At 42.9% G+C, this 23,053-nt stretch overlaps 1 protein-coding gene across 1 annotated transcript in view; it reads left to right on the top strand.

Annotated features, from left to right (window-relative positions):
• Positions 1 to 1,418: 1,418 nt before the first annotated feature.
• Positions 1,419 to 23,053, top strand: part of etv4 (ETS variant transcription factor 4) — a 38,399-nt gene continuing 16,764 nt past the window's right edge. Inside the window, exons 1-4 of the mRNA XM_083932903.1 lie at positions 1,419 to 1,545; positions 2,148 to 2,238; positions 2,399 to 2,446; positions 10,823 to 10,876. Of these exons, the coding sequence (XP_083789029.1) occupies positions 1,489 to 1,545; positions 2,148 to 2,238; positions 2,399 to 2,446; positions 10,823 to 10,876 (250 nt within the window). The 5' untranslated portion in view covers positions 1,419 to 1,488. The remainder of the gene's footprint in view (positions 1,546 to 2,147; positions 2,239 to 2,398; positions 2,447 to 10,822; positions 10,877 to 23,053) is intronic.

The following is a 23,053-nucleotide window of genomic DNA, read 5'->3' as shown; positions in this document are numbered from 1 at the left end:
GGAGACGTGACACGAAGTAAACAAAAGTGAGGTTCTTTGAGTTTGTCCCAGCAGAAAAAAGAAAAAAACAACTTTCGTGCCAGGGCAGGTTTTTATGAATGGAAGTTTTTTTTTCTCCCCTAACTTTTCTCTCTCTCTCTCTCTCTCTCTCTCTCTCTCTCTCTCTCTCTCTCTCTCTCTCTCTCTCTCTCTCTCTCTCTCTGCCCCCCCCCCCCCCTCTCTTTTTGTGAATGAAAAACAACTGGAAAATCCTGTATCAAGAGCCTGCTGTCTGCCGCGACGCCATTGGCTGCTGCGGCGCAAGCTCCGCCCGCGCGTTGCTAGGAGCCTGCCTGCCACGGCCTCTGATTGGCTCGTCCGCGGGGGACCGAGACTTCATTCATAAGTCGGTGTATTCAACCGGACAAAGGCAAGAAATTCGAGCCCTTGAAAGAGGAAATGCGCCAATCACGAGGCTCGTCTGGCCCGAGCGACAAAAAGCAACTCTCCAACAACAGAAAAAGAACTCATGTCTGCTGCAGAGATGACAGCTGGCGCCCAAAAGTCACCTCACTTCGCTTTAAACGTGTTTTAACCCACTCTGGCTGTTATTCCCCGTCGAAACACAGTTTGGTTGGGTTGCTGTGACTCCACTAAACATCTGTTTCCCGTCACCGTTCTCCAGCGCTGGACTGGCTCCTAAAGCGAGTGGAGCCCGGGCAGACGTGGCAACAAGCCCGAGGAACAGGCTCCTAAATAACTCCCATAACTCATCCACGCTTTATGACCCGTCTGACATGTTTTTCAATCAGGGAAGAAACGACACTTGCAGCAGAAAACAAAAACAAAACCCAAACATTTGCATTGTTCTGCGCAAAACCAAACTAATTTGCATTGTTCTGCACAAAACCAAACACATTTGCATCGTTTTGCACAAACTAAACAAGAAAAACCAAACAAATTTGCATCGTTTTGCACAAACTAAACAAGAAAAACCAAACAAATTTGCATCGTTTTGCGCAAAACCAAACAAATTTGCATTGTTCTGCGCAAAACCAAACAAATTTGCATCGTTTTGCACAAAACCAAACAATAAAAACCAAACAAATTTGCATCTTTTTGCGCAAAACCAAACAAATTTGCATTGATCTGCACAAAAACAAACAAATTTGCATCGTTCTGCGCAAAACCAAACAAATGTGCATCTTTCTGCGCAAAACCCCCAAAACAAGAAAAACGTGCAGAAAAAGCTGCTGGAGGTGTTAAAATAACTTCACTCCAAAGTAACGTGACGAGCTGTCCGTCACACACAAAAAAGAGATTTGTAAAGAGGGCAGCAGCCCGCTGGGTAATCACTCGCCATCACTTCCCCTCGGCATTTTTTGTGAATGGAGCTCATTATGCATGCAGCCTCCACGCAGCTCCATTCACAAGCAGCGCTCCCTCCTCTCCCTGCAGGCTGCGTGGATCGCACTCAACTCAGCCCAAATGACCACAAACGGTTAACGGATGGATTATAAGATGGATGGATATTTGGACCAGCAAGTGCCTTACACTTTAGCAAATGTACGTATATGGATGAACTCTTTCCGTTGCTTTTGCGCGTCTTTGAACGACTCCGCCACCGGGCTTTATCTCTCGGTCTCGGTGTCGCTCTCTCTCTCTCTCTCTCCGCCTCGCGTCCGCACGAGTTCGGGCTGAAAGCAGCTGTGTGCGCGATAGAAAAGAAACAAAAACCTACTTCTCACAACATAAAAATCTCCACCGACTCAAATCCGAGCAAAGTGCGGGGTTTTTAGGGATGTTTGCCGGCGTGGTTCTCGTGGGGGGGCACTTCGCTCGAAGGACGCGTCAGGGTTTGTGCCAAATGGTCACTCTCCTCAAACAGCGCGTTTGTTTTTGCCTCCACAACTGAGAAACGTGTTGTTTTCTGCGGGGCTCCACGCTCACCCGTAGCTGCAGAAGTAGGCTCACATTTGCAGCTCATAACACATTATTTGTATTATTATTATTATTAATGGCTTCTTGTTGTGGTTCTTGTTTGGTCAAATGTGTCCAAGCGGTGGCTCCCCATCACACACGCCGCATGAAACATGGCATTTTGACACTGGTGTGTCCCGCTGAAGTCTGTTTTCTCACTTCTCTGTGAACATCTGTGCGTTTTGCAGAAGACGCATGGAAATGGGGCCCTAAATAGACTGTTGATGGCAGCGAAGAGGAAATACATGGACACAGAATTGCCCCCTCAGGAATCTGAAGGTAAAGTAGTGCGCGAGTCTCTTTACATGTTGACATCATGGTCTCTCAAACCCCAGGTCATGTCATTCTGAGGGTAACTCACTGCATTTTTATTTATCATAAAAGGATAATACACATATTAACTGGTGGCTTGTTGTCTTGTTTGTATCTTCCTGTTCAGACCTCTTCCAGGATTTAATCCAACTCCAAGAGACATGGCTCACAGAAGGTGAGACTTTGCTCTTTATTTGGGCTTTTCCCCTTTAATGACATACAGTTGCTTTGTGTTACGTTATCTTCTTTTTATTCAACTCCTAAGGGCTACATGCTGCTTTCCAACGTCCATAAAAATTGTTTTATCACATCGCTTCAAGGTTCTCTGTCAGTCCAAACAACAGTGCTTCACCAAACTTTTTTTTTTAATGTGCACTTTTATTTAAATGCGTTCATAAAACCTGGGTGAAAAAGATGACCTCCTTAGTTTAGCTGCTGTCCCAAACTGTCTGATGCAACACACATGCTCATAAACAGCACACACACTCACACACACACACACACACACACACACACACACACACACACACACCAACAAAAAAAAAGAGGCCAGAGAGAACACAGACGGGACATTATTAGCTTTGAGCATGTCCTATTTTGGCCATGTTGGCATGTAGCATGCGTGCCAGCCAGCAGCCAATGCAAACAAACAGGCTATTTGGCCCGTGTCACTCAAAGGCACATAGCGACGAAATGAGGTCCAGCCAGAGGCAATTGTCAGCTAGTAGACTTAATAAGTGCACTGATGATGTGAGCCCTAATAGAGTAATTATACTGTATGTCGAGAGAAGGGAAAACAACAGGATCCAGTGTGCAGGACAGGAGGACGGTGGCTCTGAACGTGCTGAAAGCTGCGAGTTTAAACGAGAACCGCACCACGAGGTGTGAATTGTGTTGTGTCAGTTGCTTTGATGTGCTTTGATGTGGAGGTTTAAAGGGAAACGCCACTCATTTTTTTTGACATTTTATGTGAACCGCATCGACCCGATAAATCCTGTTTAAAGTTGTTGCTTGTGTGTTTGAGTTTCGCACCTGGAGGCGGTTTTAAAGTTTCATCCGTGCTCACCTGAAGTCTGAGTTTAAAGCGTGTGATGTGCGGGCGCTTTTGTGACATCACATCTTCTGTAGTTTGGAAACCAATCGTGGTCCAGTATGAAACTTATACGACAAGCGTGATGTGGAAAGGTTAAAGCCTCCGCTGAGAATTGACTCTTCGGTGACGTAGGAGACGTCTCGTGTCTCGTAAAGTTGTTTATGTCATTTTCAGGAATATTTAGCTAAGTAATTAAACAGCTAACAGTTCAGAAAATGACATCACTTTAATGTTATTCAGCCTCTAAAACCAGGAGAAGACAACACTTATGTCATATTACGATATCCAGAATCTAAAACAGACATCTGGTCTCGTGACGATGTCGATATAATATCGATTTATTGCGCAGCTCTAAGTACAAGCGCTGACTTTGAGTCACTGCAGCAGACCAGAAGCGAGGTCCTGGGACACCGGGACACTGTGGAAGGGTTTGAGTCTGTCTGTCTGTCCCCAAGACCAGACATTTAAACACAGCCCACTCACAAACAATGCAGTGTCCACGTTAGCTTTCTCACCTTTTCTCATGCAGCGTCAAAAAACCCCGCAAGTTCGCTTCACACCAGCGTCTCACGCAGACAAAGAGCCAGAGCCGAGAGAAGGAGAGAGACCGTAAAACCGCAACAATAGGTGTTGCTTCAAAGTTGGAGCCTATTTGTATTCACAGATTTCCCTTTAAGGGGTTTTCTCACTTACCTCACAGTGGTATATAGTCTTTGGGATCATTTCGGTTTCATTTGCCCAGGCTGAGCTATCAGCCCCTCTCCCTCGATTACAATGGAGGTGAGCAGACTTTAGTTTGTGGCGCTCAAAACTTTAAAACGAACCAGAAACAATTCCCTGGTTACTCTGAAACTCCCAGTGATGCTTTTCACTGCAACTAAGATAAGATACAAAAAGACCCGACTTTATTTATCCTGAGAGAGACGTGTGCTGTGCAGCAGTTACAAAATGAAGTTGTACAATGGATGCAAATACACAAAAGACTACGATGACATCAGGTGCAAATAATGTGTGATGCACGTATATGATACATGATGTTTCCTTTAATGTCCCATTATTCAGCGTTCACACCACAATGCTTGAGATTAGCAAGCGTTTAATAATTAAAACCTTGATTGTTGTGGGTATAAATTCATTTGTGACACATTTATAGTAACAATCTAGACGCTTTGAATGCTTTTAAATGCTTTGAAAGTCTGGAAATCTGTGGTTTAGGTAGCTTAGTGTTTGAATTTGACTCTTAAAAACCCAGGTTATTGCACATTATGTCCTGAACGGCTACTTTCTACACTATGAATGATTTAAACATTTTTAAAAAATGCATTCATGTAACTTTTCACGTGTATAAACACCACAAAAAAGACCGATATCTCTAAACGTGGACAAATAAAGCCTAAACTATCTACACGACTTCTGTAAGATCAATGTGAAAGTATGTATTTTATCATTTTGGGGAATTACCCTTTAAAGGAGACGTGATAGATGCTTTGAAAGTCCGGAAATCTGTGGTTTAGGTACTTAAAAGTGTTTGAATTTGACTCTTAAAAACCCAGGGTATTGCACATTATGTCCTGAACGGCTACTTTCTACACTGTGGATGATTTAAAATCTTTAAAAAATGCATTCATGTGACTTTTCACGTGTATAAACACCACAAAAAAAGACCGATATCTCAAAACGTGGACAAATAAAGCCTAAACTATCCACGCGACTTCTGTAAGATCAATGAGAAAGTATGTATTTTATCATTTCGGTGAAAATTACCCTTTAAAGGAGACGTGATAGATGCTTTGGAAGTCTGGAAATCTGTGGTTTAGGTACTTAAAAGTGTTTGAATTTGGCTCTTAAAAACCCGGGTTATTGCACATTGTGTCCTGAAAGGCTACTTTCTACACTGTGGATGATTTAAAATCTTTAAAAAAATGCATTCATGTAACTTTTCTCGTGAATAAACACCACAAAAAAAGACCGATATCTCAAAACGTGGACAAATAAAGCCTAAACAATCGACACGACTTCTGTAAGATCAATGAGAAAGAATGTATTTTTACATTTGGGGGAATTACCCTTTAAAGGAGACGTGATAGATGCTTTGAAAGTCTGGAAATCTGTGGTTTAGGTACTTAAAAGTGTTTGAATTGAGTTTAAAAAACCCAGGGTATTGCACATTGTGGCCTGAAAGGCTACTTTCTACACTGTGGATGATTTAAAATCTTAAAAAAAATGCCTTCACGTAACTTTACACGTGTATAAACACCACAAAAGAAGACCGATATCTCAAAACGTGGACAAATAAAGCCTAAACTATCGACACGACTTCTGTAAGAGCAATGAGAAAGTATGTATTTTGTCATTTGGGGGAATTACCCTTTAAAGGAGACGCGATAGATGCTTTGAAAGTCTGGAAATCTGTGGTTTAGGTACTTAAAAGTGTTTGAATTTGACTCTTAAAAACCCAGGTTATTGCACATTGTGGCCTGAAAGGCTACTTTCTACACTGTGAACGATTTAAAAGCTTAAAAAAATGCATTCATGTAACTTTTCACGTGTTTAAACACCACAAAAAAAGACCGATATCTCAAAACGTGGACAAATAAAGCCTAAACTATCTACACGACCTATGTAAGATCAATTAGAAAGTATGTATTTTATCATTTTGGGGGAATTACCCTTTAAAGGAGACGTGATAGATGCTTTGAAAGTCTGGAAATCTTTGGTTTAGGTAGCTTAGTGTTTGAATTTGGCTCTTAAAAACCCAGGTTATTGCACATTGTGTCCTGAAAGGCTACTTTCTACACTGTGGATGATTTAAAATCTTAAAAAATGCATTCATGTCACTTTACACGTGTTATGAACACCACAAAAAAGACCGATATCTCAAAACGTGGACAAATAAAGCCTAAACTATCTACACGACTTCTGTAAGATCAATGAGAAAGTATGTATTTTATCATTTCGGTGAAAATTACCCTTTAAAGGAGACATTATTTTATGTATAAATGAGGCCGTAGCTCAGTGTTGTGTCACAAAGACCAATAAAAAATAGAAGCAGGACAAAAAGATCGAAGTGTTACAGTCCAACACCTTGATTGTTGTGTGTATAAATTCATTTGTGACACATTTATAGTAACAATCTAGACGTGATAGATGCTTTGGAAGTCTGGAAATCTGTGGTTTAGGTAGCTTAGTGTTTGAATTTGACTCTTAAAAACCCAGGTTATTGCACATTGTGTCCTGAAAGGCTACTTTCTACACTGTGAATGATTTAAAATCTTTAAAAAATGCATTCATGTCACTTTACACGTGTTATAAACATCACAAAAAAAGGCCGATATCGCAAAACGTGGACAAATGAAACCTAAACTATCTACACGACTTCTGTAAGATCAATGTGAAAGTATGTATTTTATCATTTGGGAATTACCTTTTACAGGGGACGTGATAGATGCTTTGAAAGTCTGGAAATCTTTGGTTTAGGTAGCTTAGTGTTTGAATTTGGCTCTTAAAAACCCAGGTTATTGCACATTGTGTCCTGAAAGGCTACTTTCTACACTGTGGATGATTTAAAATCTTTAAAAAAATGCCTTCATGTAACTTTTCACGTGTATAAACACCACAAAAAAGACTGATATCTCAAAACGTGGACAAATAAAGCCTAAACTATCGACACGACTTCTGTAAGATCAATGAGAAAGTATGTATTTTATCATTTCGGTGAAAATTACCCTTTAAAGGAGACGTGATAGATGCTTTGAAAGTCTGGAAATCTTTGGTCTAGGTACTTAAAAGTGTTTGAATTTGACTCGTAAAAACCCAGGTTATTGCACATTGTGTCCTGAAAGGCTACTTTCTACACTGTGGATGATTTATCTTTAAAGTAAATCTTTAAAAAAATGCATTCATGTAACTTTACACGTCTATAAACACCACAAAAAACGGCAGATATCTCAAAACGTGGACAAATGAAACCTAAACTATTGACACGACTTCTGTAAGATCAATGAGAAAGTATGTATTTTATCATTTCTGTGAAAATGACCCTTTAAAGAAGACATTATTTTATGTATAACCGAGGTCGTAGCTCAGTGTTGTGTCACAAAGACCAATAAAAAAAAGAAGCAGCACAAAAAGATGGAAGTGTTCCTTTATCAAAGTGTTATTTAACCCTAAGTAATGGCTTGTTTTCAGCTTCCCCGGCTAAGACCTTTTCCTTTCCTGTTGCATTAATTAAAGACCTTATCATGACTGATTGCAGTTGTGAGGGATTCACCAAAGCTTGAAAAAGCTGGATAGCTGGAGGGAGTTTCTTTTTTTTCCTTCTCTCTTCCACCAAAGGAGAGAGCGGAAGCAAGAGGGAGAGACAGAGAGGGTGAAGTGCTGAATGGCAAGAGTTCAGGAGCTTGTCACATCTTGTCTCATTTTAGGCCTTTAGGTTTATATGAGTGAAGCCGCTCTGGCTCCTCCCAGGATCTCCCGCTGAGAGAGAGAGAGAGAAGAAAAAAAAAAAGTCATTCAAGGTGCCTGGAAGCATCGGGGAGAACATGCGTCTGTGCTCGTATAAACACACTCTCCTTCTTGTGCTGACTTGCGTCTCAGAGCCCCTGACGAGGTGTTCCTGGAAACAAATCGGATACACACAGGAAAGCACGCAGACACAAGTACGCCGGCCGAGGTTACGATCTGATGCTCATCACCCGTGTTTCTTGTCTTCTCCTCTTTATGGGGTCCAGCGTGTTCCGTCTTTTGGACATGTTGAAACTAGTGGACTTGATTGATTGTTGAATCTGCAGAACTAAACGCTGGCTGCTGCTGCTGCTGCTCTGTCTCATACAGCCGATTTATCCCCCCCACCCCCCACCCCCTGCCCCCCGAGGGCGACAGACTGAAAAGTTAAAAGGGGGTAATATTATTATGGTATAGTGAACCACAGGATGCGGCGTCGTATAAGAAATCGATGTCATTTATCTGAACATGCTCCGAAACGCCATCATCCGGTTTCCTCTGCACAGGAAGGAGGAGTGTGACGACAAGAAAGTGGATTTGGATTTCTTATTTCCTCTTTTTGTCCTCTGACTCTGCTGCTCTACCTCTCTCTCTCTCTCTCTCTCTCTCTCTCTCTCTCTCTCTCTCTCTCTCTCTCTCTCTCCCTCTCTCTTCATTGTCTGGAAATGGTGGGTGAAGTGAGAGAGAGAGAGGAGAGGCTGCCGAGGTTGAACGCTGGGTCAGATTTAAGGTCCGCGGGTGAAATCGCAGTCAGATCCCCCGGTGCAGTGTGAATCCTGCGATTGTCTACTTTTAGGGAGAAAACACGGCGATAAATACATTATTTATGCTCCTTTTTGTCCGTTTCGAGTGAGCGAACGGTGCTAAAGTACCCGCAACATGGTACCACTTTGTTTTAAAGCCCATTATGCCCCTGATTGACTTCATGATATTTAATGATAGCCATCAACTTTTCCCCTACCAGTTGGCTTGTACCATGACGTAAGTGTGAGGCCGGAGCAATGGAAACACTTTAAAAAAACAACAACCAGAAAGTTGTGGAGCTGGAGTGACGCCAGATTAAAAGGTTGCGAGCCCTGTTTCAGCTCTACCTTTTAAGGGAGGATCATTCATTCAGCAGCAGGCGATTAAGACCGGCTGAATTCGACCTCCGACCCCTGAAGCATTTGACTGCCAACACCCTCCCGGGTCACCCCTGGGAGGGTGTTGGCAGTCAAATGATTCGGGGCTTTTCTAACCTGTTTGTGTCACTCGCTCCAAAAGGACACTTGTGAATGGTTTTTGATTCTTAAATAAGAGAAAAGAAAAGCTGCACAAAAGTGTGTGTGTGTGTGTGTGTGTGTTTGTGTGTGTGTTTGTGTGTGTGTGGCTCTGCTGCACCTGGACATCACTGACTGCTTTTCCTCACTTGGACTCAATGTGAGATTCATTATGACAGTGTGTCATCGGGGCGGTTGAAACTGTACACCGCTGTTAGTAATTATAGATCAGATCAAGTTATCGCACGTACCATATCGCTGTATTGACGTGTCTATTTTTACACTGTAAGCTGGCTGCCTATTGCCTCTGTGACACTTTCATTTATGCATCACAGTCTCGCAACCAGAGGTGAAATGGTGGATGGAAATTTCACGATTATAGCGACAGAAGTGATCAGTTTGACTGCGAGAGCAACTCCTCATTACACAGCAGATGCAATCCAGACTACCTTGACAATCCGTGCGTTCACATGCACAGCAGTAACTGGGTTATGGTCTCACCCCGGTTAAGTGAATAACCGAGTTATGCCAGCTCTCCCCATACACATGAGCAGGGGAGAGCAGCTCTACCTTGGCACAGTAGGTGGCGCTCTGCCAACGTACAGCTGGTCGTAATAACGCTTTATCAAGGAGAAAAAGGACGACTTTACGACAGAACTACGTCAGAAACAGGTCTTCTTGGTAGTATCGTTAGCTGCCATGGCGAAGTCCTGAGTAGGTTTGAAGGTAACACTTGTGTTGTTGCTGTTGTTTTTGGCGCCGTCGCTTCCCGATCTATTCTACTTCCGGGTCAAGAAGCTCCTCAGCTGAGTGGGGAGGGGCAGTTATAACCTACGGAGCATGTGCTGACGCATAGCCTGATCTGACCCCGGTTAACGCGTTAACGTGTTTACGTGCACGAATACTGCAGCTACTGAAGGAGTTCTCTAAGTCTGTTAACCCGGGGTATTAAACTCCCTTTTTAACCAGGGTACGGTGTTTACACGGCATTTGAGAAACCAGGTTATTGCCTCAAAACAAAAATAATCAGGTTTTTAAAGTGCATGTCAACACAGACACTTTCTGTCAACACGTTGGGGACGAGGTGAATCTGAATAGCTGGTTTGTCGTCGCTTCACTTGACAGATTTCCTCACTCGTTTAGCCAGAACAGCCTGTTTAGTCCGTCTGGATTTCTCCAATGGAAATAGAAAGAAACTGGCTGTCGGTTGTGAAAACTTGACTGTTGATGTACAGATTAAAAGTCAGGTACATGTCTTAGGATGTAGACTTAGGAAAAGGGCCTTTTTTGGTATAAAAATGTCAGGATTAAAGAAGCAGGATGGAATATCCTTAACATTTGGTGGCACAAAGGCCTCCTAACACTGTCCCATTGTGGGAATGGTCAGCGTGTCTGTCTTTAATCGGCACAAATGTCTCATTTGAAGTCAAAGGAAACCAGGTCGGCAGGTTAACATCGTCCCATTCAGGAGCTCCGTGTTCTTGTGTATTGATCCGTGAGACGAGCAGAGTGCTGACATGCTGCAAAAATCATGAAGTGAAGGTTGTTTGAATGAAGCGCTGTCAGGCTCATATTTCCAGGAAGAGGAAAAGTAAGACGGAGAGAGGGAGGGACAGGAGGTGCAAAATATCATCATCATAATATTAATAATAATAATAATGTTAAATTTATGGTCTGTTTCTCCTTCTAATTTCAGCTCAGGTTCCTGACAGCGACGAGCAGTTCGTTCCTGACTTCCACTCTGAGAACTGTGAGTACCTTTGATTTCTGGGTCCTCTGAATGCCGACAGTCGGATTTTCTCACCATATATTGCACAGATCCACGTAACATACAGAGCTGTGCATGAGCTGTCTGGCCCATCTTCAGACCTGCTCGTGTAACGCCAGCTAAAGCACGCATGCCATGAGAAAGTGAGGATGAACCGGGCGGTCAGATTTGGGCCGTGAACCCCGGCAGAGGCTTAGGCGGGGATACTGTAACTCGCTGATGTCACAGGAATCTCTTAGGCAGACAACAGAGGGCCTAATGAGCCAGTCATCGTGGAGTGAATTTGGATGTGCTGCCGTCATCCATTTGCATGCCTTTGAAAAAGCTGAATGGGTTCAGCCCAGGAAACCAGTAAAAAAGAAAAGATTCAGGGCCCAGGTACAAAGATGGCCCTTTGTGCACTCGGGAAGGTGTAAAATGGAAAAGCAAATTCCTGGGCTGCACAACTGAGCGGCTATTTGAATGAGTTTCCCTTTCTTCTTGTGTGACTCAACAATGGCGATTCAGGATCTGGGTGGGAGTACATGTCGTTCTTCAAACAGGGTTTTTTTTCTGCGCCATTCAGCGCGCGGCAGACTTCTTCGTCTTTACCAATGAAACGGAACAACCCAACCCCTCTGTAGCTACGTCGGTCCACGGCACAAAACGTATTCGTTTTTACACCAACTGCTCTAAAAGTGGACTTCAGTTTGGTTTTTCTTCATCATCATTAAAAGACACACGTATACAGACTATATATGATATCCAGGGCTGCAAGTAGGGAAATTTTTCACTCTTATTATTAATCATGTTACACACAGACAGGCCCGAAATACACACACATGCACAAACAGGACCTATACATGTAATTAAGGAGAGATGTCAGAGCGAGGGGGCTGCCAGTGACCGGCGCCCCGAGCAGTTGGGGGTTCAGTGCCTTGCTCAACAACACATTGGCAGTGCCCAGGAGATGAACTGGCACCTCTCCAGCCACCAGTCCACGCTCCATACATGGTCCACACAGGGACTTGAACCAGCAACCCTACAGTTCCCAGCCAAGTCACCTATGGACTGAGCTACTGCCGCCCTTTTCATTATTGATTCATAATTTGAATTAATTATTAATATTATTAATATATATTGTAAGAAACTTGTCATCAGTGTTTCCCGGCCACGACTCAAAGATATTCAGTTAACTGTCAGAGAGGAATAATAACTTTTTAAAAAGAAAGAAAATATTCACATTTGAGAAGCTGAAATCAGATTTGATAATCAGTGATTCATTCATTATCAAAATTGTTGCAGATTATTTTAAAAGTTGGTTAGGCAGTGAGGTAGAATAGTCACTTATAGTCACTTCCAACTGAGGATCACAAGTATTTCCACTATCCAGAACACCTTTTTGTATTGTATTATACATGAAGGTCAGAAAGACTGGATTTTTGTGTGATTAAAAAACATTTCAGATAGAAGCAGACTGTGCAGAGTTCCCTCCGATGCACCTGCCACCCTGGTGTGCAGAGGTTTTCTCTAAGAATCTGGTGAATCCCACACGTTTTGCACTGTCCACCAACACATTTAGACGGGGGGCTGGGTTTCACTGAAATGGTCCGTGAGATAATTGTTTTTAAGTTTAGAATAATCTGATCCCCCCAAGGTAAAAGTGACAGCTCTCGGCCCCAGTCAAAGGCTCTTCCTCATGTGTCTTTTGTGTATAAACATCATGTGATCGAACCAGCTCCGAGTCTGCTCAGCGCCTCGGTGACACATTGCCTTGTGCAACACTGTCGTTGTCTGCCGGCCAACAATGCCGAGCAGGAAGTGCAGATGAACCCCGGGGGCACACAGGGGTCATGTCTACTTAACCCCCTGACCTGTCAGCCAATCAGCTGTCAGGCCTCTGCTAACGGTTGACCAGGGTATGATTTGCGGGGTCACGGGGGCTTCAGTTTGACGGGCAGCTCACTTACAGGAGGCGGAGACACTCCCGCGTTCACAGACAGTGTCCCCGCTGGTCACAGTCAATAGCCGCAGAATCCACTTTGAGCGTCTCTATTCAGCTCTGATTTATGGAAAATTGGAGCTGACAAGCGCTTAGAAATAAATTCATCTCCGTGCTTGTTTCTAGATCATCTACGGGATCTGTTCAAGACATACAAAGGCTCATCTTTTCCCAGCTGAGAGGCGTTCTCTCTGCGTCTGGCGTGCTTTTAAAAAACAGGTGACTCACCTGTTTTGGAAACTCAAGCACATAAAAAAAAAAGAAAAGAGAAGAGAGCATAAAGCAAAGCACTAATCCCAGGCGACCGGAGTATAATTGAGGCTTGCATTGAAAACGGCGCCCTGGTGAAATTAAACATTGTTGTTACCTGCGTGGGTGCGGTGTTGACTGAGAGACGGAAAGAGGGAGCCGGAGAAACGGCACAAACACTGGGACATGCTGGAATGCTAGGTCGGGAAAAGAGGAGGGGGCAAAAGGAGAGAGATTGTGCAATACCTGCACATCTGGTAGATCTATCTCATCTGCTCCATTCTCCCTCAGCTCACGGCTAACAAGCGTGCTCTGTCTGCAGGCCGCCATCGAGGGGAAGGTTACGCAAACATGCAACTTTTATGTACTTGCTGACCTGCCTGCCTGTGTGCGTGAAGGTAATTGAGCCGTCGGTGATAACGGCGCTAATGTGATTGTGGAGCCTTTTAAAAAAAAAAAAGATTTGAATCTCACGCTCATCGAGAGGAGATGAGGATTAATGTTTGATTGTTTTTGGCCGCTGACACCACCTTCAGGGGTTATCCTCTCCTGACGCTTGGCTGTCGCACTCATTCCTTTGTCTGTTTCTACCGCCCGCGGGGGAAAAACACATTGAGCTGTCAGTCAAAATTGATGTTGCGGATGCTTAATTAAAATAGTTTGAACGTGTCACCGCTTTACTTTGTCTGCGTTAAAGGCGCTGCTTAAAAAGGCCGGAGCGTCGGAGAGCTCGCTCCTCTTTGTCCAAGTGTGTTGTTTACACTTGGAGCAGCTCGAGAGATGTGACCCATTCATAAATTTTCTTCCCTGCGTGCGTAAGAGGAAGTGTGCCTCTCCCTCCCCCCTCTCTCTCCCTCCCTCCTTCTCTCTCTCTCTCTCTCTCTCTCCCCGCTGCTGTTGCTCTCTCCTTCAGTCTTCATTCATAAAAAAGCCCTACAGTACTACAGATCGCCCCTCTCTGACACCCCCTCCTCTCCAAGTGGATACTCCAAACCCCTCCCTCCCTTCCTGTGTCTGCACAAACTAAAGTCGAATTTCAAAATGTGGACGCCTCCCCACCCCTCCTCCTCCCTTTCCCTTTTCTCTCCCTACCTCTCTCTGTCTCTCTCTCTCTCTCTCTGCACACGCACACACACACACACACACACACACACACACACACGCACACACACACACTTGTGAGTGTTCCAAGATGTGAACTAATCCAGCGATTTCGGAGCTGTGTGGGACGATTGTTTAGTTTTGTGCCTTGCAGTAATTATATAGGAAGTTGCGGCCATAGATTGCCGTTACAGTGCTTTTCAGGGAGCAAGTTTAGCAAATGAGAGAAAGCAAGAAAAGATGGGAGAGGAAGGAGAAAAGAGGCGGAACTTCAAAGGTTGCCTCTCCTTTGGGATTTCTTTGACCGTATCTCACCATCACACTCAATAGTTGAACTCATCTGATCAAATACATGGTCTTAAGTCCCAGTATCTTCAGTATTAGGCAGCAGAAAATGGAAATACTCGAGTAAAGTAACTCAAAATTGTGCCTAATTAAATATACTTAGTTACTTTGCAATGCTGCTTGGTCAGAAAATAACCGTTTCTTAAAGTATAAAAGAAAGTGTCATCTTTGAATATGCATGTTTCGTCTGTCAGACAGAGAAAACCAGCAAATGTTTTAACATGTTTAGCATTTATGCATGTACAATAACCTCAATGATTGATCGGAAAAAGGTGCGTTAAGAATGAAAGGTAAAAGAAAAGAATTTGGGACAAAACAGCCGAAGGGAAAGGTTCCAGTAACGCAGCTCGAACCAAATCCTCCCAGCAGCGTATCTCCCCTGGCTCTAGTGTGTTCTGCTTTGTCATGAATTCACAGCCTTCCTCTTGTTTGGGTTGTTTTTCTGGATCAGAACTGGCCCAATCAGGCCCTTTTTGGAGCATGGGGCGATGGGCGAGCTGAGCCCCTCCCTCCCCGACTCCCTCTCCTCTTCACCCAAAGGAGAAACATGCAGCTCTGTGTTCTCTGCTTTCCAAAATACAGCTGCTACGCAACAACGTACGCAGAAAAACAGCCAGGTGCCTGCCAGACACACATGGATACGGCTCACTCCGGGGAGTCGGGGCTTCTTCCGCGTCTGCGTTTTGTTTTGCTTACGAGTAAAACGCCTGATTTGTCTTTTTTTTTTACGTGAATAGATGATTTCTTTTGACAGCCTCTTATCCACCTACTCACGCGCTCACATAAACACACTTGGCCCGGTGAACACACACACACACACACACACACGCACACACACACAGACACACACACACACACACACACACACACACAAACTTCAGCCCTGCAGTTTTATGAATGGGTCGGTTGTGAAAGACTGGCTGAGGCAGCACATTGAGTTAAGGGGAGTGAACCTTCATTCATGACTTTGGGGGACGTTATTCCTCCACTAACAGCACCTCTGAGTGGTGTAAGCCTATTTTCCTGTCAGCCTTTAACTGCTTACAACATCTTTTTCAAGATTTAAACTTTTATCAGGCATGCAACTCCCTTTTTTATCTTATAGAAACATGCTTTTATTCGCACTCTTTGCCTTTTGTTGTAGCTACAATCTGGCACCTTTCAGAGAGCTCCTTTTTGAATTTGGTTTTCAAAAGACTACGGCATTTTTTAGTCAGTCATATCCAATGAAAAAATTGGATTGTGAAGGCCGGACACGTAGAGTCATAGGTGTTTAACAGCTTCCATCGGGGAAGTAAAAGCTGTACGTCTGCGTGTTGATTCAGAACAGCCCTGTCAAAGCCAGGGGGCCGCAGGGATTTGAGCCAGGCAGCACAGCCCCAGTGTCAGCAGCATAGCTTTGTGAATGGACGGCAGTGTGTGTTTTATTACAGGAGAGTGTGTGTGTGTGTGTGTGTGTGCGCGTGTGCTTTTGTGCGTGTGTGTGCGTGTGTGTGTGTGCGTGTGTGTGTCGTTGCCCTCCTGTGTCCGTGTTGGCGTGTTTATTCCAGCTCTGCTCTCTGAAGCTGGAATGTTTTCTCGGACCAAAGATGGGAGCAGATGTGTGACAGAGAAGAGGCGAGGCCGCAGAAATAACAGTAGTCCAACTTGAAGCAATGGTTAATAAAAAGATCAGGTCCACTGTGCGTACAGTGCACGGCGGGGATGGAGTCCGGTTTGGACATCTTGCCCGTTGAAGTTTACTATGAATACCACTTTAGTCCAGTCGTGGCCCTCATTTTTATTTTATTAGTTGGTGAAATCTGGAAATGTGGCGAAATAATTTCCCAACCTGTCCGTTTCAACCATCAGTAGCAGTTTATAGAGAGGTGTCCCAGTTCAGTTCTGACTCACCGTCGTTGTGCAAATAGTTTTCCTGTGCAGTGGTTGACTTTTAGTCTTAATCTGGAAAAAGAGGTCGTTTGCTTTAAGTCAAACTCACTTCAAAACACATTTCCAGTGTCAGAATTGTGTTTTTTTTTATTAAACTTTTCCGAAACCTTGTCAAGAACGGCAGGTCGGGTGTGCAGAGGTGTTTAAGTAGTCCGCCGCTCCTGTTTCTTACCCCCAGTCTAAGTTGTAGTAATGGCACCACATCCCCAACTCTTAAGAATCCCTTTATTATTAAATTAAGGCCCAAACTATGAAAATAAAACCCAAGTTGTAACAGATCGGAGTTCCCCTTTAAGAGCTGTTGTTGCTCTCCTTTCTTGGCCAACATTCATGGTCGGACTCGCTCTGTTTTCCACTTTCATACAGCTGATAATCCAACACACACACACACACACACACGCTGCATGTGAGTGGAGGAGGTGGCTGCAGAGGGTGGACCTTCATGGTAACCTGCTGACACAGACCAGTAGGTGTGTAGAGCGAGCGGAGAGCCAGCGTACGGCCGTATTAATCCATCACTGATCCGGCAGAGGAGTAAAAGGAGATGGAGGGGGGGTGATAGATGACATGATAATGATAACGCACAGATAAATCAGCACGGGGGGAGGAGAGGGGTAAGAACGGGTCAAACGTGATCAAGATCCTGATCAAGACGCTGAGAGAAGGTGAAAGGGTGGGTGAGGGGCGGTTTTTGCCAGCAGAGGCGGGAAGAACTGTGGATGTGGCTGCTGATAATTTCAAGCGAGGTGTCCTGGCACGTGCGTGTACGTGTGTGCGTGTGCGTGTGTGTTAGTGTGTGTGTTAATCTCCTTGGCAGCTCAAAACGCACACAGTCAAAGCCCCAAAGGTGAACAAAACAAAATGAAACACACACACACACACACACACAGCCCTCCCTCACACTTCTGATACCCCGGTGGGCAGTGGGAGCTCATTATATCATTTCAGTAACAGTGTGGGGGTGGATCGATCGCTACATTAAACATTAAGAGGGGACAGCTATATTGGGGGCTGAGGGATTGAGAGCGAGGAGTCAATATTGTGCCAGATTAATTACATCCACCCCTCGCCTGTGACGGGATGTCCCTCTCGCTGCACATGTCCCGGGACAGGGATGTATTGTATCGGCTCCACTAAAACAGCAATGGAGCAGTGAGATTTATGGCTGGTCAATGGCCATTTATAAAACGCCAACGCAGCACAATTGAGAGTGAAGTGGACAATAGGGAAAATGATTAAAACGGTGACCCCTTGATGCCAACAAGACCATGGAAATATAAAGTTAATTATTGTAAATGTATTTTTTCTTTTACAATGTCAGTGTGTAATTTCTTTTTTTTCCTTTCCCCCATACTTCTTTTTTTACAGAGGTGGAAGAAGTATATATATATATTATAATATAAGTAGATATAGTCTCCAAATACTCCATGACAAGTTAAAGTAAAGTCAATTATCACAGGGTTCGTACAAAGTCTTGATAGTTTGGAAAAGGTTAGGAATTTACTTGGATTTGTAATAATAATCCTTGAAAAAAGTGCGTGATTTTCAACAAAATCTGGTGTTTCATCTGCACAATCACTCCAAAAAATTATGTTACATTTAAAATGAAACAACCCCCTGATGAGATGATGAAGGCTTTGACAGTCTGGATTATTTATATTTTTTAGATTCCTTAAGAGTGCTTGAATTTTACTCTTAAAAGCTTTACAAACACTGTTATCATCAAAATGTACGTAAAGTATCCAAAGTGAAAGACATCATGCAGAAAGGCTCCTTTCACAGTGTTATGTTATTAAAGAATATTATATTATTCTGTTTTTAACACTAAGGGATACACGTAAGAGCATTTAAATGTTGTAGTTTAAATGTAAGTTTCAGATAAATGTAGTGGAGTGGAAGTATAAAGTGGCCTAAAATGGAGACACTCATGTATGTACACGTATGTCAGAATAGTACTTAAAGTTGGAATACGTAAGAATTGAGATGCTTGTGCTCGTACACGTGCGCACGCTCGTGCTCGTACATGTGCAAACACGTTGTACAAAAGCCCACCTCTCTCAAACGGGCTGTGGCACGGTACGGTTGCACTCACACTGGTCAAACAAACTAGACTTTACCCGTAAAACCTGTTTGGGCACAGTACGGAAGGACAGTGTGAGTGCGCCCTTAGTTTAATTCCACCACTGCTTTTTTCATGTTATACTCAATCACATCCTTCCTTAGAAAACAATTATCTACAGCACACAAGAGTAAAGTAGCTGACTGTTATAGAGTTCATTGAGAAATCTCAAAGCTAAAACTACAGGGCGTAAAAAAGCTGAACGATAAAACTAGAACTTTCCCATCACTTCAGATAAATACTGCACTCTATTTCCAGTTGACAGAAGGGAAGTGAAACTTTGATGTTGGCAAAAAGCTGCTGTTTTACTGTCTTTCCCATGATGGGTGTCATTCACATCTACATCCTGTTGGCCAACACGACATGATGCACCCAAAACACTTCAACGGACAAAAAAAAAAGGAAATCTCTATTTGTGAGAAGGGGGGCAGGGTGCTGTCCCGTCCAATCGTCTGTCTCGCTGATTGTACTTTCCATCAATCTCGTTAGGCTTGTTTGGCAGGTATCTCCACAACCATTCTTTAAATATTCAAGGGGCCTAAACCATTATCAGATGAGAGAGGACGACCTGTAAATCAGATAGAGCGGACACTAATGGATCCAACACTCCTGGGCTCCCAGAGCAGACAGATACTGAAGCCACTCTTGTGCCTGTCGGCTCTCAGAGATGAGGATGAGTTTGTCAGTGCTGGCTCTTCTCTCTCTCTCTCTCTCTCTCTCTCTCTGTCTGTCTCTCTCTCTCTCTCTCTCTCTCTCTCTCTCTCTCTCTCTCTCTCTCTCTCTCTCTCTCTCTCTCTCTCTCTCTCTCTCTCTCTCTCTCCCTGTCTCTCTCTCTCTCTCTCTCTCTCTCTGTCTTCCTGATTGTGCAGTGACCTGAGAAGCGCACACACATGCCCAGCACATGTTTCCACGCATCAGTGGAATGACTGGATACACTCTGCAGTCGAAACGGTCTGGATCATATTGTATCGCTTCCCTTCCCTCTCTCACTCTCTTATTTATCTAACTCTCTCTCTCTCTCTCTCTCTCTCTCTCTCTCTCTCTCTCTCTCTCTCTCTCTCCCTCTCTCTCTCTCTCTCTCTCTCTCTCTCTGACTCTGAAATTTTCCACTGAACTATAACCTACAAAGCCAAAACACATTAATACACTTGATCGAACTCGAGTGAAGACCACAACCAGACTTTTTGATTTGTTATGAAACATAGACATGGATAACGCCTTTACCGTCAAATATGTAATTCATGCTTTGTAATTCCTAAGTTTGTGTGCAAATAACTAAGTAAGTAAGTAAGTAAGTAATTAAGTAATTTGCACCGGTGGAAGAAGCATTCAGATCTTTGAATTAAGTCGTAAGTAGTAAGTAGTAACTACAGTGTAAAAATATTCTCCATTTCAAATCTTAAGTAAAAGTACGAAAGTATCAGCATCAAAGTTTACTGAAAGTACTAAAAGAAAAACTATTTATAATGCAAATATACTGTATACTGTATAAAATGTCACTGCATCATGATTACTGATGCATTCATGTGTATTTCAGAGGCTTGTTTCAACTACTTAACTGCTTAATCTGTAAAGATATAACTTGTTAAATTTGTTATAGATTCAGATTTTTATATGAACAATCGGAATCTGCAAAGTAGCTATAACTAAAGCTGTAAAAACTTTATTTTTGTAGCACCTTTCATACAGAGCATGCGGCTCCAAGTGTTTTAAAATAAATGTAGTGGATTAAAAATAAAAAGTACAATATTCTGATTTCTGTTGTATGACAGAATGAGTTTGTATCATGGAGAGCAAAGTACATGTATGGACGAAATTATTTAAAGGTTGAATATGTAGAATGACCAGAACAGCTCCATCTAGTGTCTCAAGATCGTAGTCGACAACAAAAATAATAAAAAGCACTCGGGTTGCCAGGTTGGTCAGACCCGGCCCAGCAGCTCCAGGAGACCGGAGTCTGTTTGAGCCTGTTTGAACCCATCCCCTCCGACAAATCGCACCATAAATACAAGGATTAGAGGAGTTTGACTGACAGTAAGCGTTAGCCTGTAGCGTTAGCTGTTCCAGCTAAGTAAAGATGAAAGTGATGTTAGCGATCAAGGAGAAGCGTAGCCATTATGGCGTGCGTTTTAAAGCTGTTGAACTCCTTTCTCTCAGTTCATGGAGTGAATGCTCGGCCTATATTGACTCTGGTTTTTGCCCGTCTCTGCTCACTCAGCTGCTGGGACAAATAACACAGCTGCAGGATTGGCAAAGTCCATTTCACCCAGTGGCAGACTACAGTAGCTGCACCCAACAACAGGCAACCAGCAATGCCCAACGCTATTGGCTGCTATAATGGAAGCGTGACAGAAAGTCATCGTCAAACCCGTAAAAAAAAAGTAAAATATTAATTCAGACTAAATATATTTTTTGAATGGAAAAGCAATACTTTCATTCTGTCCCCCTCAAAACTCCCCGTAGGTGTATTATTATTATTTTTTAATATATAGCTTTAAATGGAGATTTTACATATTCAACCTTTAATTAATATAAAAAGAATTAAAAAGAATTATGGGTTAATGTAGGACATAAAAACACATAGCTTGCTGCCGTTATTCATCATTATTCTACACTTAGTCATCTACGTCCGTGATGACGTCATCACCCAACGTGTGGGGAAAAGAACAAATGCGCATGCTCAAGAAGTAACGCGCTGTTGACGTCATTCACTAGTAGCCTGACTAAATGAGCGCTGTGGATTACCTCCTAAAAAACAGATATAAAAGTCTGTTTTATGAAGAAAAGGTTACAATGAAACACCCTTGTGTTATAATGTTATTAACCAACACGGTGGTAGAAGTAGTCCGACCTAACATGGAAGGGTTTTCGGGGAGGCTAGCGTTACGGGCACCGTTAGCCGTTGAACTAACTAGCTTGTTGGAGAAGACGCCATTTTTGTTTCCCGTCCGTTATCGCCCTGAGCAGTGACGTTATAACGGCAGGTGGAGGAGAGCAGGTATGTGCTAAACTGTGTTTTAAACCGTTGGACGTTTTCTGTTTTATCATCTGTCCAAAGTAGTTGCTGCTCCGCCATGTTTCCACCTAAAAACGCCACTGATGAGGATGTAACACGAAGGAGAACAAACGAACACTTGCTGAAAAAGTAGCTAAGTAGCCTAGCTTACCAGCGTAAATTAGCATTAGCTTGACTGCCATTTCAGCCCCAGACTGGTGAAATTAATGTTTGAGTCATCTATTTAACACTAAATGTATTGATTTGTAGATTATTTAGTATATTGATCTCATTTCAATTACAGTACATGTCAAAATTTAAGCTTTTTGAACTTTACTTGTGAGTATTTCTATTTTATGCAACTTTATACTTGTGCTCCACTCCATGTTGCAAGTTAATAATGTCCATTTTACTCCACTTCTTTTATTTGGCAAAGTTAGTTACTCTGCAGATTCAGATTATTAATACAAAATAAAATAAATAAATTATGTATAGATTAAGCTACCCAGAAGTTTATGTTATCAAAATTGGCTCCACCTTTACCAGCTTGCAACATTAAAGTAATGAACACATGAATGCATCAGTAATAATATAATATACTGCATATTATTCTGAAATTGATGCTTATAATTTGAATGCAGGACAGAGTATTTCTACATCGGTGTATTGCTACTTCTACTTACTAAAATAACTCACTACTTCATCCTCTGCATCTGTTTCTCACTCAGTTTGTCAGACCGAAAGCTGGAGACCTTTTTAACCTTTTTCTCTTCTTCATTGTGTAAGTTAGTTTTGGTCACGTGTCAATGTGAGGCTGTGTGCTGTCACTATTTTCTATTTCCATTTAAACATTTATTGCCTATATAAAAAAAAACAAAGCTAGAAACTTAGAAATTGCACCCAAACTTGATCTGAGAAAGCAAAATTGCGTGCAAAACCTTCAAATCACCACGAAAGTATAGGTTACGTCTTACTTTTAATACATGTCTTGACAGTCAAATGCTTTTAAATTATACTGTTGCTTTTCCCTATTACGCCTCCCTCTCACCACAATGGAGCCATGTATTCAGCTGAGCAACTAATGTCATTTGCAAGCCATGTGAATCAATAGCTTCCTTTTTTAACCTTTAAAACCATTGTGGCATAATTGGAATCCCTGTTTTTATTGATCCGTCACCACATAAGAGATCAATTGGAAAGAGTGGAGGAACCAGGTGTAGCCCGTCGCACGTTTCCAGCTTGCTTTTAGTGCGTCTGTACAGCGTACTGAGGCCTCGTGCGTCGCGCGTGTACACTACATATCATGCGAGATAAGAACCAGATCTCCAGATAGCCGTGAGATGGTTCCTGTAAGAGTACGACTTGAATCTTATTTGTATGATTGGACCCATTAAGTGTATATTTATGTTATGCTCATACGTTCTCTGCTCTAGCAAG

Source organism: Echiichthys vipera (assembly GCF_963691815.1).
Source record: "Echiichthys vipera genome assembly, chromosome: 18".
Classification (NCBI taxonomy): Eukaryota; Metazoa; Chordata; class Actinopteri; order Perciformes; family Trachinidae; genus Echiichthys; species Echiichthys vipera.
This window is presented reverse-complemented; position numbering and strand designations above follow the sequence as displayed.